Here is a 14,496-nt window from a genome sequence, read left to right on the forward strand (position 1 = left end):
AACGTCTCAAGTTGAGGATTAATTCATGGAATCAAGAAAAGCTCTTCAAGTCCAATCTTTTTTTGGGATTGTCTGTTTTATTCGTTTTACATTACAAGGAAAAATGTATTTCCTTTGGGACTGATTGTCCTTTTTTGCAAATTCCGTGTACAACAAAATCATTTCCATACCAAAGACCAAGACGTGTTTTATAAATTATCCGAGACTGATTACATCAGAATGGATGGAAAGCATTTCTTTCTGTAGAATAGGAAATTACAAATACGGAAAAGGATTGATAATGTATTACAATTTAGTAGAGAACGGTTTAGTGCAATTCGTATCGATAAAGAAAAAAACATCAATCTCCAATGACTGGTTTATGTTCAGTAGTGCGTAGTGATGTTCTGTCTTCTATTCGTGCGTTAGTCATATTGAGATCCAACAGCAACCACAAAAAAGAGTAAAGTTTCCCAAATGCAACGGCCTTTATTTCAAGTTGTGGATTATTCATGGAAAGCTCTGAAAGTCCATTCTTATTTTGAGATTAACTTACTTATTTGACATTACAATAAAATGTTTGTCCTTTTTCGCAAACCCGTATAGCACAGAAACATTTCTTAAATGAAAATCAACGTGTTAAATAAATCTTCCTTAACATTTACATTTTATGAATGGAAGGAATTAGGTTTTTATTTCATACGCAACTGTATGTTACCTTTTGTCGATAAAGTGACCTAAGGGGTATTTGGTCAGGAAAAAATATACTGCTTGAGACAAGAATGATAATACAACAAAAACTACAGGTTGTTGCATAATCAAAAATTCAAAAATGAACACTGTTTAGAAGCCCAAATCAAGGGGCGTTACGACAACGAAATAGAGACACAAACATATAAAGACCATATGCACAACAATAAACGTGACCAACATGCAAAACAATCATCAAAATTGGTTAACCGATAAATAATACGACTATCGCCTTGGAACGGTCAGTGAAACACTTATTCACTGGATTTCGAGTCTATTGGATGCTGAAGCTAGTTCTTGAAATTATTGTCGTTGCCTCACACTTGTCCTAACTTTAATCAACATAATATTTACAGTTTGAGTTAACGGTTACAAACAAAGAACGGAGGAAAAATAAACTAATCATATACCAGCGAAACAAACTGTTCATTGACAAAACATCACCAAAAAGCAGGGTTGTATATTAAACTTTTGATAATAAAAATGAAAAAGAAAACTTTCTATTATGATAAAAATCTTTTGGAAAGATGTTTCACATTGTCTCATGAGGCTTCGAATTACAAAGGAAAATGTTAAATTGTGAATAAGCAATATTTAATTTGAAAACGAGCAAACTAGCTAATTTCATCAAAGTTTACACCAACAAAAGTGTAGGTGAATCCCTTTAATCTTTACTTTCGACAAAAGCAAATATGTTTTGTTCAATGACACATGAGTGTGGCTTATAATAGAAAAAATATTTAAAAATCATGTTAAAGTGAAGATGTACTTCTTATCTAGCTCTGATGTGATATAAATAGTTTTTAATTTTGCAGGATTGGATAGACAATTATTTTTTGCCAAGGACATTTTCTCCTAAGGTTGTCAAAGAAAATTTGATATATATTGTAATTGAGTAGAATATGGATGCCTCTTAATGTTTTTGATGACAAAGGCGTTGACATCGTGGGTTGAATTTATACTTGTTTCTTTTTGGTCGATTGTGACGAAGAATATAGCATAAAGAGTCTCTATCGAGCAGTTTTCTGAGTACAAACCAGTACTGGTGGTCACATTGAGAGGCCATGAGAAAATATCTCGCGTGGGATCAAACCCAAAACCTCTTGTGTGAGATACAGACGCCTATACGACTCATCACATCCCTGTTTTTGACATGGTTTGTAGATATCTTATTAAATGCAAACTAGGAGAAATGGTCATTTTTCAACTAATCAACACAGTGTGTTACCCCTCATTCTATTGGCTGCTTGGGAAATATTCATGGTACCTTTCTCTTATTATCCATATCAGAAGATTTCCTTTAGTTTTTTAAGACAATGTCAATACTGTTTGCTAAATATTTCGAAAACAAAGCTTTGTGTAGACAATAAACGTCGAAGTGAACTTAGTAGTCATCAAAAGCTGTGAATGAACACGCTTCTGCTTTACCGACAAAATTATGCATGCAATTGAAATTTAGCCAAAAGGCACACACTGACAAAACACTGTTAAACAACTGCCAGTTGCTGTTTTGTTTCCGTAAATAAAAGTATGTTAACAACTCAATCTCATAAAGGTTTATAAGCAGACATTGAAAACATAAATGTATGAGTGGGTCCGTTTAATTGATAATAACGTGGAATACTAAAAGTGTTCTCATGTTCACTTGATAGATGATCAGCAAAGAATGTATAGACATAAATGATACGGAATGTTTACGGAATGCATTGCACTAAAATAAAAAAGTTCAACCTAATCGGGGGTTTATGTTTGTTCTTTTGACAAAAGGCCGTTCACATAAAGAACATTTTTGTTAATACTGTCATGAGGGAGTATGGATGCTAATGTGTAGATTTTGGAATTAATATGTATTGTATGTGTGTGGTAGATTAAAAGCTGAAAAACTATTGAAATGGATATAAGACGATTAAATCCGGTAATATATTTTTGAGAATACGGCTATAATCAGAAATTAAGGTTTGTTTCGCTCGATAAGTTCGTAAAAACTCATGTTCATACAAAATGGCAAGCCTATTTTTGTTTTTACAGAGCAATGAAGGCTTGATCGTGTCATTATATGCTTGCCAAGTATTATAAATGCAAAAATATTGCAAAAATTATACGTCACGCAAATGATTATCATGGTATTTCATATTTTCATTTTTGGCAGCATTCCAACTTTATATTTAGATGCTCAAAAACATGTCAAATAAAATTTAATCTTCAAAAATCCCCACAAACTATTTGCTATTATGCCTTTTTTATATGGAAATAACGTAAATTGTGTGACCTTCGACGCCTGACCCTTACCCATTTCATTTTCTGATGCTGAAAATCATTTATGTTTCACGTTCATTTAATGGTTACAAAAAGAATAAATTTTCAAAAAAAAAATATGAGAGATGATACTGCTTAATATTGAAAAACAAGTTTTGGAATATCGATATTTAAACGCGTTGGTGCATGGTTGATTATTTACCGAGAATGAAAGCCAGTGCAAAACCGTGTGTTTGAGTTTTAATTATTTTCATTTGTGTAAACAAGAGCAAAAAAGCCCAAACAAATGCTCACCGTTTTGTTTTCTTTCATTCGAAATGTGGTCTTACACATATTTTTTGTGTTCTCATTTAGAGAAATTGGCTTATGTTTTGACGGAAATAATAGACATGTGTACATAATTCATGTGAACGTCTTGAAAGATTTCCCAGTTATGACTGAGATAATCATTTGTGCACATTGAAGCTGCTTGCGATGGGGATATCGTGGTGAACTAAATACATCGTCTGGATTACAGAACCAGCTGTGTATGATTTTGCCAACCGTGTAATAGAGCATGCTACATAAAAACGTATTTTCTTAAATATGTAGCTCGTTTGTTTTTCGAAGAGAGCCAGTTTTCTGAACGCCTTGGTGTTATCGTCGAAGGAGTGCAAACACTTTACCTAGGTTTTGCTTATACTAAAATATGTTTAAAACATTTACATGATATTTAATGTATTTAATCATCTTTAAATTAATATAATTTAATGTCAGATTATTATTAAATGCCACCATCCACATATGTTGCCAAGTTTATAATGAGCAGCGAACTTGTTTAATTATTAATATATCAATATTCCAGACATTAGTTTACTTAACTGAAGCCTTTGGCAAATTATTTTTGTATACGAATTACTTAATAGGAAATATCATACGACCTTAAATAACAAAATTGTATTCGAATGATGAAGCAATATCAGTTTAATAAACGATTTATTGTTAAAACGAAAGGTCTCGAATGATACCGACGGCAAAAAATTCGTATTCATAAAGATGATTAAACATTAATTTCAAAAACATAGGATGATTCACTAATATAGCGAAGTTCCTAACAGCTATTTCCAGTAAGGCTTGGTTCATTTTGACTAAGCTAATTAAAGAAGTCACTGGGGTTAAATAATAAATGTTCTCACCTTGAGCGCATCACGAGGACAATATCAAGCTGAAACCTCCTTCCCTGGCCCCAGTATCACGAAAGAACTCAAACTCAATCTCAAACTTAAACTCAAAATTTGACTTGAGATTTTTTTTTGACTCAGTTGAGATCCGACTCAATTTGGTGATCACGAAATATTTTGAGACCGTTCTCAGCCGAGTTTTAAACTCAGTCTCAACTATTATCGATCTGCATTCGCGTAAGCGGTTATATTCCGCTAAATACTCTTCAACTGGAAGATGAACCGCGAGCTTATGTCATCATCGGGGTCGTCTGTGGCCAAAACAACGCAAAATGAACGAGTTGAAGAAGCGCTCGAACAATTGGACCGATTCAGAGCGGCACTCCGCTCTGTCAACAATACTGAATCAACATGATTCACTTTTTGGAAAGTTCAAAGGGGCCACTCTCGGAAATAAGGCCAAGGAGGCCAAATGGGATGAGATCGTAATGGAAATAAATTCGTAAGTCAGAAGTGTCATATGATTCATGGTGTTTATTTTCACTTTGAATCTAAGTTAAACTTTCCCTATTATTGATACGTTTAATATATAAAGCCATTTTGTGGTACCATTGCTTAAAGTTGCACTCTCACAGATTGACCATTTTTACAACTTTTTATTTTTTTGTCTGGGAAAGAGCATATTTATGTGTAAATATCTGCAAACCAATGATATAAGATTGCTGACAAAAATTCAAATCGTAGATTTTTATATTTCCGTTCGAAAATTAATGATTTATGGGTTAAACCGTTACTAACAGTTTAGGAAAAATGCATAAAACATCAATTTTTGAACTTAAATATAATAAATTAATCTGCGATCTAATTTTTGTCAGCAGTCTTATATAACTGCTTTCCATGGATTTTTGCAAAATTGGCTCGTTCGAAAAACAAACAATTAAAAAGTTGTAAAAACCTTCAATCTGTGAGAGTGCAGCTTTAATATTTTCTGATGCTTTTAAAATATTTTATGTTCACAGTATATGCTGTTGTATTCCTTGAAAGTAGTGCAAATTTTAAGATTCAAGAGCAGTATCCCAGGACGATATATAAATTTGTGTCTAATTTCACTACACTCTATTTTGTTACAACTAAAGTGCATGCCTGACATTATTGTGTTAAATGGTCTACATTTGTATAATGTGATTTTCAGTACGTGTTTCATTTTTTGTATATGATGTTGTACTCCTACTTCAGCTGTGGTGGTACACGCAGAACTGTGGAAGAGGTCCGGAAGATGTACCAGAACTCAAAGCAACGGGGTAAATAAAAAAATTAACAGAACAATGTAGCTTTAGGCCATTTTCTATGATAAAATGTTATATGAATTTAGTTCTTGAAAACAGTAAAATCTGTATGCCTAAGATCCTCTATAATGCAGTAAAGTTTATGGATATAATAATAAAGTTGAAAAATAAAGTTTAAAAAAAACAAAACTATATCAGTTCTATTTGTTTTCCATGATAATGAACTTTTCTCAACTGTAAAACTTTCCAGTTTTATAGGTGCAATCGGTGAAGGAATAAATAACCGGTTATGCAGAAATTAGCTTGTTCTATACTGTTGGTCCTGCATGTGAAGCCATATAAATTGGCATCTATGTGGGACATGTTATCCCACAGTTTAAACCCAAACATTTGTAATTGAAAATGGGTTTTGGAATCTCCTTCTAGAAATATTTTGTTGATTTTAGTTTCTTTGTGGGGCTTGGATTCCCATTTTATCACTGCAAGGTGAAATTAATAATTTATTTGCTTTGAATTGTGCATAATTTGCCGGGGATATTTAAATTTAATTGATTGAAAATTTTCATACTTTTTACAGTCATCGAAATCAGACTTTGGGATCAACAAGCCCGAATTATTATACTATTTCTTGGCATCAAATTTTTGAACAAGCCCTGCTTTATAAAATTCAGAATTTAAGTAAGCCCGAAAGACATTTTACCAGTGCAGGGCTTGCGGGCTTGTGCTAATTTCGACCACTGACTTTTTCAGCAAAGGAGAAATTCTTTCGCAGCCAAAAGACTGGGGGTGGACCTGGAGAGCAGTTTTCAGCATGCGATAATTTGCTTCTAGACAAACTAAAGGACACAAATGTTCTGACTGGCATTGCTGGCGGGGTTGAGAGTGGGTCCTACTCATTCATCATTGAGAACGGTATATAACTGTTTTTGTATAAATTAAAAGTTTGACTTATAGGATTAATTAATTTAACATTTACATGACTATATTACTTTGATGTTATGTTAAGTTTGTATACTTAAACAATATCAGAACATGTATTCACACAAATGTTAATAAAGGAACACTATTACACTAAATCATTTTATATATAAGGTAATTATCACAATATTGAGGAATAAGTGATGTATCCAAACCAATGTTCATGTGAAGTATGTTTATCTTGCAAATTGGAAAAAAAAATCAGTTAAATATTTGCTTTTCTGTTTAAAGCTGCACTCTCATAGTTATATCATTTTTACAACTTTTTATTTTTTTATCTTGGAAGGAGCAAACTTTTTGCATAAATATCTGCAAGCCGATAATATAAAATTGCTGACAAAAAAAATCAGATTGTAGATTTTCATATTTCCGTTCGAAAATATATGTTTTAAGGCTTAATAGTTCTTAACGGTTTAAGAAAAATGCTTAAAACATCAAATTTTGAACTTTAATATGAAAATCTGCAATCTAATTGTTTGTCACCAGTCCTTTATAACTAGTTTCCATGTATTTTGGATAAAATTCGCTAGTTCCAAGACAAAAAATAAAAAAAGATTTCAAAACATTCAATCTGTGAGAGTGCAGAGATTTCAAAACATTCAATCTGTGAGAGTGCAGCTTTAATGTCTTGTTAATAATTGACAATTTTCAGCAATTTGGTATTTTACTAGTGAAATATTGTTCTGGAAATTGACAAAAATTCACTTTTGTGTTCTGTCCATTGTTTTGGGCACAATATTTCACTCATGCATGATACTTGTTATGATTTCTTGTGTCTACTTTGTTGTAGATCATGACAGCTCTCAACCTGGAACTGGTGCATGTGGCAGGATCAATGAAAACATTACATGTAAGTGTTATTCAATTTAAACATGTGTAAATTCAGGTTGGCAAAAGTTATGAAATGATACAAGGAAAGTTCTTGTTCCGGTTTTATCAGTACAAGCAAAATATAGAGGTGTGGTCCAATGTTGTTTCATTATTTTGCTTGAATACATATTTGAAAAAAAGTATATTATCCATAACTTTTGTAATGTTTTTCAGCTGTGGAATGTATACAGACTACAAGTACCTGTGCAAGTGACAGTGCTTTGATGTCTTCGTCAACAGGTATGTGATGTCATTGCTAGGGATTGGTTTCGGCACGACAATGTCAAGAAGCATTGATGGAAAGTAATGAAAATTGGTATGTTAGTAGCTTATAAGTGAAACTATCTTGATATTGCTTTTGATTGTGTTTGGTTCAAGTTCAAGATCACTGTAACTGTAAAATATAGAAAACTGAAAAGCATCTGCCCAATTACTTTAGTCCTCTGCATTTACCTAACTGATACATAAAGTTAATAGGCTATAATTGCTTATATTAAAAACCCTATTTTTTCAGAATGAGTTAAGTGTTTAAACATGCATAATCTAATAATCTGATATTTTAAAGAAAATTTTATCTATTAAAGCAATATATGGAAATTACTAGTATTGAGAATAGGATAACAATATGAACACAAATTTAAATGTTCATGTCTATTCCTCAGTTTATTACGTTTATTAGGTTGTTTATTTATTTTTCAGATGAAGTTCCATGTGTATTTGCAGAGAAAATGCAGAGGAAATGTATGTCATTTTGGGCATAGTTTGTATTTAATTATAGGAAGAAAACCACAGTCTAGTTATTTTCATGAGTCTCCTTCACTTCATAATGTGCTAAAACTATATAACTGACTCTATCTATCCTTTTTCCATGGTTCTTTTCATTTATTATGTTTATCAGGCTTTTGAAGGTCATTACTTTGGATCTTTTACAGCTCGAAAACGATCAACTGATGTGGACGAACTGTATGAGCTGGAAAAGAAGAGAGCTAGAGTAGAACTGCAGTTGGCCGAGAACCGAGTAGCCCATGAGAATGAGTTATTTGAACTGAAAAAAGCAATACTTGAAAAAAACCTTGAACAAGTGTTTAGCAATAGTTCTATCATACCATTTAATGAATTGTAAACCCTTTATTTATTCAATTTTCTGTAAAAACAATCGTAAGTCATTGAAACTGTTATAGCTATGTTATAGTCATATAAAATAAATTAAAATCTTAAGTTTTAAGAATGGATGTAGTGGACCGACTGATCGCTCTTAATCATTAAGATTTTTATTCCAGTCATATTACTGACTAAGAATATAACCACGTTATTAGAGACATTTTAAAAGTAAAATGACGCAGGAATTGTGTAGTGGATGAGTCGGTGGCAGTGTTGTCAGCTTTTAGCAACTGCAAAAGATTATTTTTTTAATAAATAGGCATAGAATTAATGATTACCTGTCATCAGTTTTATTGGCTGTAAATGTAGGTTATGTTCTAATTTATCTAATTATAGTATCAATACACTTATTTTTACAACTAAAATTGAAAAGTCTACTGAATTTGTGAATATCAATTATTTAAACAAAATTATTTGCAATATGTCATTAGTTCTTTGTATGTAGTTGTGTTCATATATTCGAGAATTCATCTTGTATTACTTTGCTGAACATGATGTTCAACACAAAATAATGTGAAGAACTTTGTTATCTATAGCATGTGAACAGTGAAATGAAAAGCTATAATAGTGTACACTTTAGAAACAGTTAAACAAGTAGCTAGAATGGTATTTCCATTTAATTCTTTGATACTTTCAGACTTTGCCTTATGCCTTAGTCCTTTCACAAGCAGCAAATACAACTTTAACAGTATCAATGATTATATTCAAGTTTCAGAGATGACTACCTTATCATGCCTATCGAAATATGTGTATGGCTACTGTTGTCGTTTGGATTGTTGGTGGCAAAATTGCAACCATTTTAGATTAAGTTACTTTTTTGTATTGAAGCTATTGAAAACAAGATATGCATTTCTTTGAACAGGATAGTACACCACATCTCCCTCTGTTGTACTGAACATGTGTTGTCAAGCAATGTTATATAAACCATATGTGGAGCAGTTATACATGTCAAGACTGAATGTCAGAATTGATATTTCTTTTTTGTATGCCAGGGAATTATTAAGTTGTAAATGCAGTGTTTTCATGTGAATTCACTTGTACAGATTGTCATTTTTTGTGTAGTCTTGACTGCTCCATTGATATGATTCTGAATTAGAGTTTTATTCTGCAAAGGATATTTGTTCAGATAAGCAATTATTAACTTGAAATTTTGTTAAGAAATGTTACCATGGAGACCAATCACTGTTTTGCCATGACTTAAATTGTGATTGTTAAAGTAAAAGCTGTCTATATTTTAATGTCATATAATCAAAGAGAAAACATCCAAAGTAGTGCTAAGCATCTTCATGCTTGAATTCTGACAGTATTGTGAGATACTGTGGAAATCAATGGCATTGGAGTAAATCAATTAGATTTTATTGTTTATTATTAGTACCTCAAAACTGATATTTTAATGGTTATGGGCTCAAACTATTCATGTATATTGTGCACTTATGTCATGTACATTTTGAGAAACTTGAAGAATTTGATGTTTGTGACAATTGTAAACCCTATTTCCATATTAATTAGTGCATGTTCAATAGCCATACCGAACTGTCATTGTCAAGTATAAGCATATACACCATTAAACAATACACTCCAAAAAATACCGATTCTGATTCGAATTAGTTTGATGTAAAAATATGATATGCTTATATTTGTTCAAAATAATTGAGTTAAACGTAGTTATATTATTGTATCATCGATGTTTTAGTAGTGGTTTTTCTCCTGCTAAATTAAAGTAAATTTGTAAATAATGTTGTTAGACTGTATTTTCCGTCTTTAAACTTTGAAAAATAAATACAAACGCAAGTACAGTTCGAAATGAAACTGGTTCATTGTATATTTACCACTTAGTATCGTATTACTTATACAGCCAGCTTGAAATTACAATCAATTAACGCAGATATACTACTCTTCTACTGATTCAGTACACTTTACGAAAAATATGTCGTGCTGACAAAGTCCCTAAAGGCATTCCCTGCAACATCAACCGGTTGGTTCGGTGCATCTGGGTGATTGTCGGACTCGACCACAAAGCGTCCAAATGAGTCTCCCCGGTTAATCCCGATGTTGTGCAGGATGGCACACGCCATTGTCGTCCTGCAAGCCTTCATCTCGGATGTCCTTATCCCGTACGACATAACTGCAAACCTCCTCTTTAAAACACCAAACGTTTGCTCGATGATGACTCTAGTTTTACACAGTGATCTGTTAAATCTGAAATCATTCAGAATTTGGTTGGTAAGAACGTATTTTTAACATAAATCTTTATATAAAATAACAATTATAATATCTTTGACTAGAAAGCTCCATAATTATGTCATGTCGGAATTACATCATTAAAACTAACACGACTGAACATGACCGGCAATACCTCTCCTGTGTCTGAGTCTGGGGGTTCAGGTATGGCGTCATCAAGTACTTCTTACATGCATAGCCACTATCTCCTAGCAACACTCCATCCATTCCTGCAAAAGTCAGTTCCCTTTCAAAGAGTATGTAGTGCAGTACATTAATTGTTATGCAAAATAAGTACGGGCCGGTGCTTTGCTTGAAGTACAATGGTCATGTTGTACGTCATTTATAATTGAAATAACAAAACGATTTTCATATATAACTTGGCATAAATACCATTCTCCAACTGTGCACATAATCTGCTTTCCCTAAATATACGGCTGTCGTGTACGCTCCCGGGCCACTTGGCTACGACATCCATGATGATGAAACGAGCATCGCATACCATCTGTCACATGAAAAAATATGAAAATTATAAAGTAACTTTTAAAATCAACACCACCAACATACCTGTTTGGACAACCTATATGATGGGGATGAAAACATTTTAATTTGATGATTCATTTATTTCATTCGTTTTTTTATCATATGGTAATGAAAAATTATTAAACCTGAACGTTCACTGAATGGAACCCTTTTCGATTTACGAAATCTGCTTCGTTATGTGTTGGTGCTCTGATGCGGACATGTGTGCAGTCTATGCACCCCAACACGTTCGGGAATCCTGAAAAGTAAGATAGCACAAAATGCAATTAACAGTAAACAAGTATTGCATGTATGTGGTTTTAAATGAACATTAATGCAATGTTATGATTCATCAAGTTATTTAAGGCAAGGGGCGTAACTGTCGAAACTAGCATGCAGCATTAAGAGAGTTGAACTTAACCTTCACTAGGTAACGGCATTTCCGGAAGTTTACATTAATTACATTAGCAACCAATCAAAACGGTAATTAATATAAAAGTTTAATACCCGCAATGCTGTAAAATTCCTTCTTCTTTATTCTTATCTCTGCATCATCAACAGGCATGCTTATAAACCTGTTAATGTGCCTGCATAATGCGTTGGTAACCCTGTCTATGGCACGCCCCACAGATGGACGGGAAATTCCATGAATCTCGGCAATTAATAAATGATGAGCTCCCGTGGCGAAAAATTGAAGAGTTACAAGCACAGAGAGCAGAGGTGGTAGTGGCAAGCTTCGTCTTGTTACAGCATCAAGTTCATTAAAAACAACACCCACTATCATTACGATTGTTTCAGGATAAAATCGGTATCTCTCCCGAACTTCCACTCTTGATAATCTCTCCAACGGGTTGGCCCTGTCTTTAAACACTCTTGGAACCCGCTGTTGACCATACATAGCGATTCTCTGCAGACGCTGGAATCTATCTACATAGTTGTCGGCCATTTTTGAGTTTGAGACAAAAAATGAGAGTGCTACAAGGCTGTCTCAAATGTTAAGCTTGATTTTTTGAGTTTGAGATTGAGTTTGATATTGAGTTTTTTTGTGAACACTGAAATGAGTTTCGACTTAAAATGAGTCCTGTTTTGAGTTCATTCTTTGAGATTGAGTCAGAGATTTGTCTTAAGTTCTTTCGTGATACTGGGGCCTGGTGCGAGGTTTTCAAGGCTTTTCAGGCAGCTATCGAATGTTGCGTAAAAAGTGAAACGCCGTACACAAACAAAAACATAATTCGGTACACAGACGCTCACAAAAGTTAACTATTAGCTGTAACGCATGATTCAGGTCGCACATAAAAGAATACTCTGTATTAAAAAGAGCAGGAGGGCTACAACCTCACAAATTAATTAAAAACAGGTTGCCGTTTGGTTATTTTCCTGCAATGTCTCTCAACTAAGTAGAAAGTCATCATTGTTTACATAGGTTCTCTGTATGACGTACTTGAATCTGGAACGTTGTTCAGTTTAGTATGAAAGTCTTGTCAATAATATCTAAACGTTCGGTCTATATACAAAGCCACTCGTTTTAACTGTAACTACCATCAAGCCACATTTTAAATGAAAGTTTCACATAAGAAAACGTCTGGGCTTTTATTAAGGTTATTAATTTTATTGTTCAAACAAAATGTAAATCGTTTTACATTTGAACAATGTATAGTTCATGGTTATCACAGACATTTTGATATAGTATCAATTCCGTCCTCTCTTTTTAAGTATTGTCATAAGAGAAAACCAATAATAATGATTTGTTTATGAATCAAATTTTATATGCAAATTATATTATTTTGATACGGAAGATGTATCAGAAAAATATACACTTCTTCTAGATACTTTTATTGTGCATTTAACTATTTTGAGGGCCAAAGATAAAATGTATAAGCAGCAGTTAAATTGTAGTCTTTTGACAAGTTTTATAAAAAGAAGTTCAAAAGAACAGGAACATCCTGGAAAAATATGTTACCGATTTGCAATTTGGAGCGATACTCATGGTACTAATGTCTGTTTCTCCTTGCCCTAGGTTTTCCTGCCAAGAGATTTTAAACTCGCTTTGAATAAATCATTCTCACTGTTTAAAGATGTATAAAACTGAGAAAGATAAAAACCGACATTTTTAAGAACAGGAATGAAGCGGATGTTGGTACAGTCGATGAAAATTAAAAAAATATCAAATAATTGGCATGGCTTCATTGTCATTTGGCTCTTTTATATGCCAGTTAGGGCAGTCTAAGGGATTTGGATTAATCAATAAATAGAGTTCACCTATCATTAATTGTTTTTCGCAATAATTTCAGTCGTTATAGCCTTGTCATAATTGTTCGTGTAGGATAAAAGTGTTCTTCTTGTTATGCGTTTTGAGTATACAAGTGTTATTTTCCTGAGCAGTTGTAGAATTCATTGTCAAAGTTTTGTTTTTAATGTAATCTTTTGTACTACTGCTGGTGTATTTCAAAATGAATGGATTTATTCAATATCTAGAGGTTTATACAATTATCAAGAAATTGTATATATTGTATCTATATATACATGCATGACTTATTAAGTGTGTTGTTCTCTGGGGGGGGGGTGTTGTTGATCCTTGTTTCTGGTCTGTGATTGTTGGTTTTTTATGTTATATGTTATTGACGATGACCCTGTGCCGTTTCACTAGGCTTTTGTTTTAACATTTGACTACTGGACTTGATCCGGGAACAAGTTGTACAGACAAACAAGTGCAAACTGATGACCGTTGGTATACGATTGCTGATTATTTGTTTTATATTAGGCAATATCATAGCGAAGCCCTTCTGAAAAGATGTTAATATTCATTATCTTTATTTTAAGTATTACATAATGTCCGGCCTTAGTGTCACATCTGGAAATACCTGGAATACCTATATTCCACGCCGCGGCATACGCTTTTGGATTATATAAATATGATTGTAAATAGAAATTGCTGAGTGCAGTTAAAGTTATGATACTGCCATAAATAACATAATTCTACTGGAAGATGCAACAAGATAAGGGTAACGGTCGATACGTAATATATACATAAGTTCATGTGTTTTTATGTATCGTATGCTGATTTTATTCGTCATTGACATGCAACCAGAAAAATTTAAAAAATAATGAAGTAAATGATACTGAGAAAAATAATAGCTCACGTACAACGATGTATAGACATTTATTTTATTGAGTCAATATTTTCTTAACAATTCCCAATAAAACTTAAGGTATTATATATTGTATAATAAAAAGGTATTCCCTATATCATTGGGAAATAAAATGTGACTGCAGAAAATGTCTGAGCTGAAAGAAAGGTTATTGTATTGCACCCA

At 32.9% G+C, this 14,496-nt stretch overlaps 2 protein-coding genes across 2 annotated transcripts; one reads left to right on the forward strand and one right to left on the reverse strand.

Annotated features, from left to right (window-relative positions):
• The first annotated feature begins 4,227 nt into the window (after positions 1 to 4,227).
• On the forward strand, positions 4,228 to 8,427 carry LOC128236714 (uncharacterized). The gene is made up of 7 exons (XM_052951784.1): positions 4,228 to 4,647; positions 5,382 to 5,446; positions 6,182 to 6,343; positions 7,200 to 7,259; positions 7,454 to 7,519; positions 7,979 to 8,020; positions 8,212 to 8,427. The coding sequence occupies exons 1-7, from the start codon at positions 4,478 to 4,480 to the stop codon at positions 8,400 to 8,402; spliced, it is 756 nt and encodes a 251-aa protein (XP_052807744.1). The 5' UTR covers positions 4,228 to 4,477; the 3' UTR covers positions 8,403 to 8,427.
• A 1,296-nt stretch (positions 8,428 to 9,723) lies between these two features.
• LOC128236715 (putative nuclease HARBI1) lies at positions 9,724 to 12,304 on the reverse strand. Its single transcript, XM_052951785.1, has 5 exons — positions 11,690 to 12,304; positions 11,329 to 11,441; positions 11,054 to 11,165; positions 10,797 to 10,890; positions 9,724 to 10,639 (listed from the first exon to the last, which is right to left on the reverse strand). The coding sequence occupies exons 1-5, from the start codon at positions 12,126 to 12,128 to the stop codon at positions 10,357 to 10,359; spliced, it is 1,041 nt and encodes a 346-aa protein (XP_052807745.1). The 5' UTR covers positions 12,129 to 12,304; the 3' UTR covers positions 9,724 to 10,356.
• Between the last annotated feature and the right edge of the window lie 2,192 nt (positions 12,305 to 14,496).

The sequence above is a fragment of the Mya arenaria genome, chromosome 6 (assembly GCF_026914265.1).
Source record: "Mya arenaria isolate MELC-2E11 chromosome 6, ASM2691426v1".
Lineage (NCBI taxonomy): Eukaryota > Metazoa > Mollusca > Bivalvia > Myida > Myidae > Mya > Mya arenaria.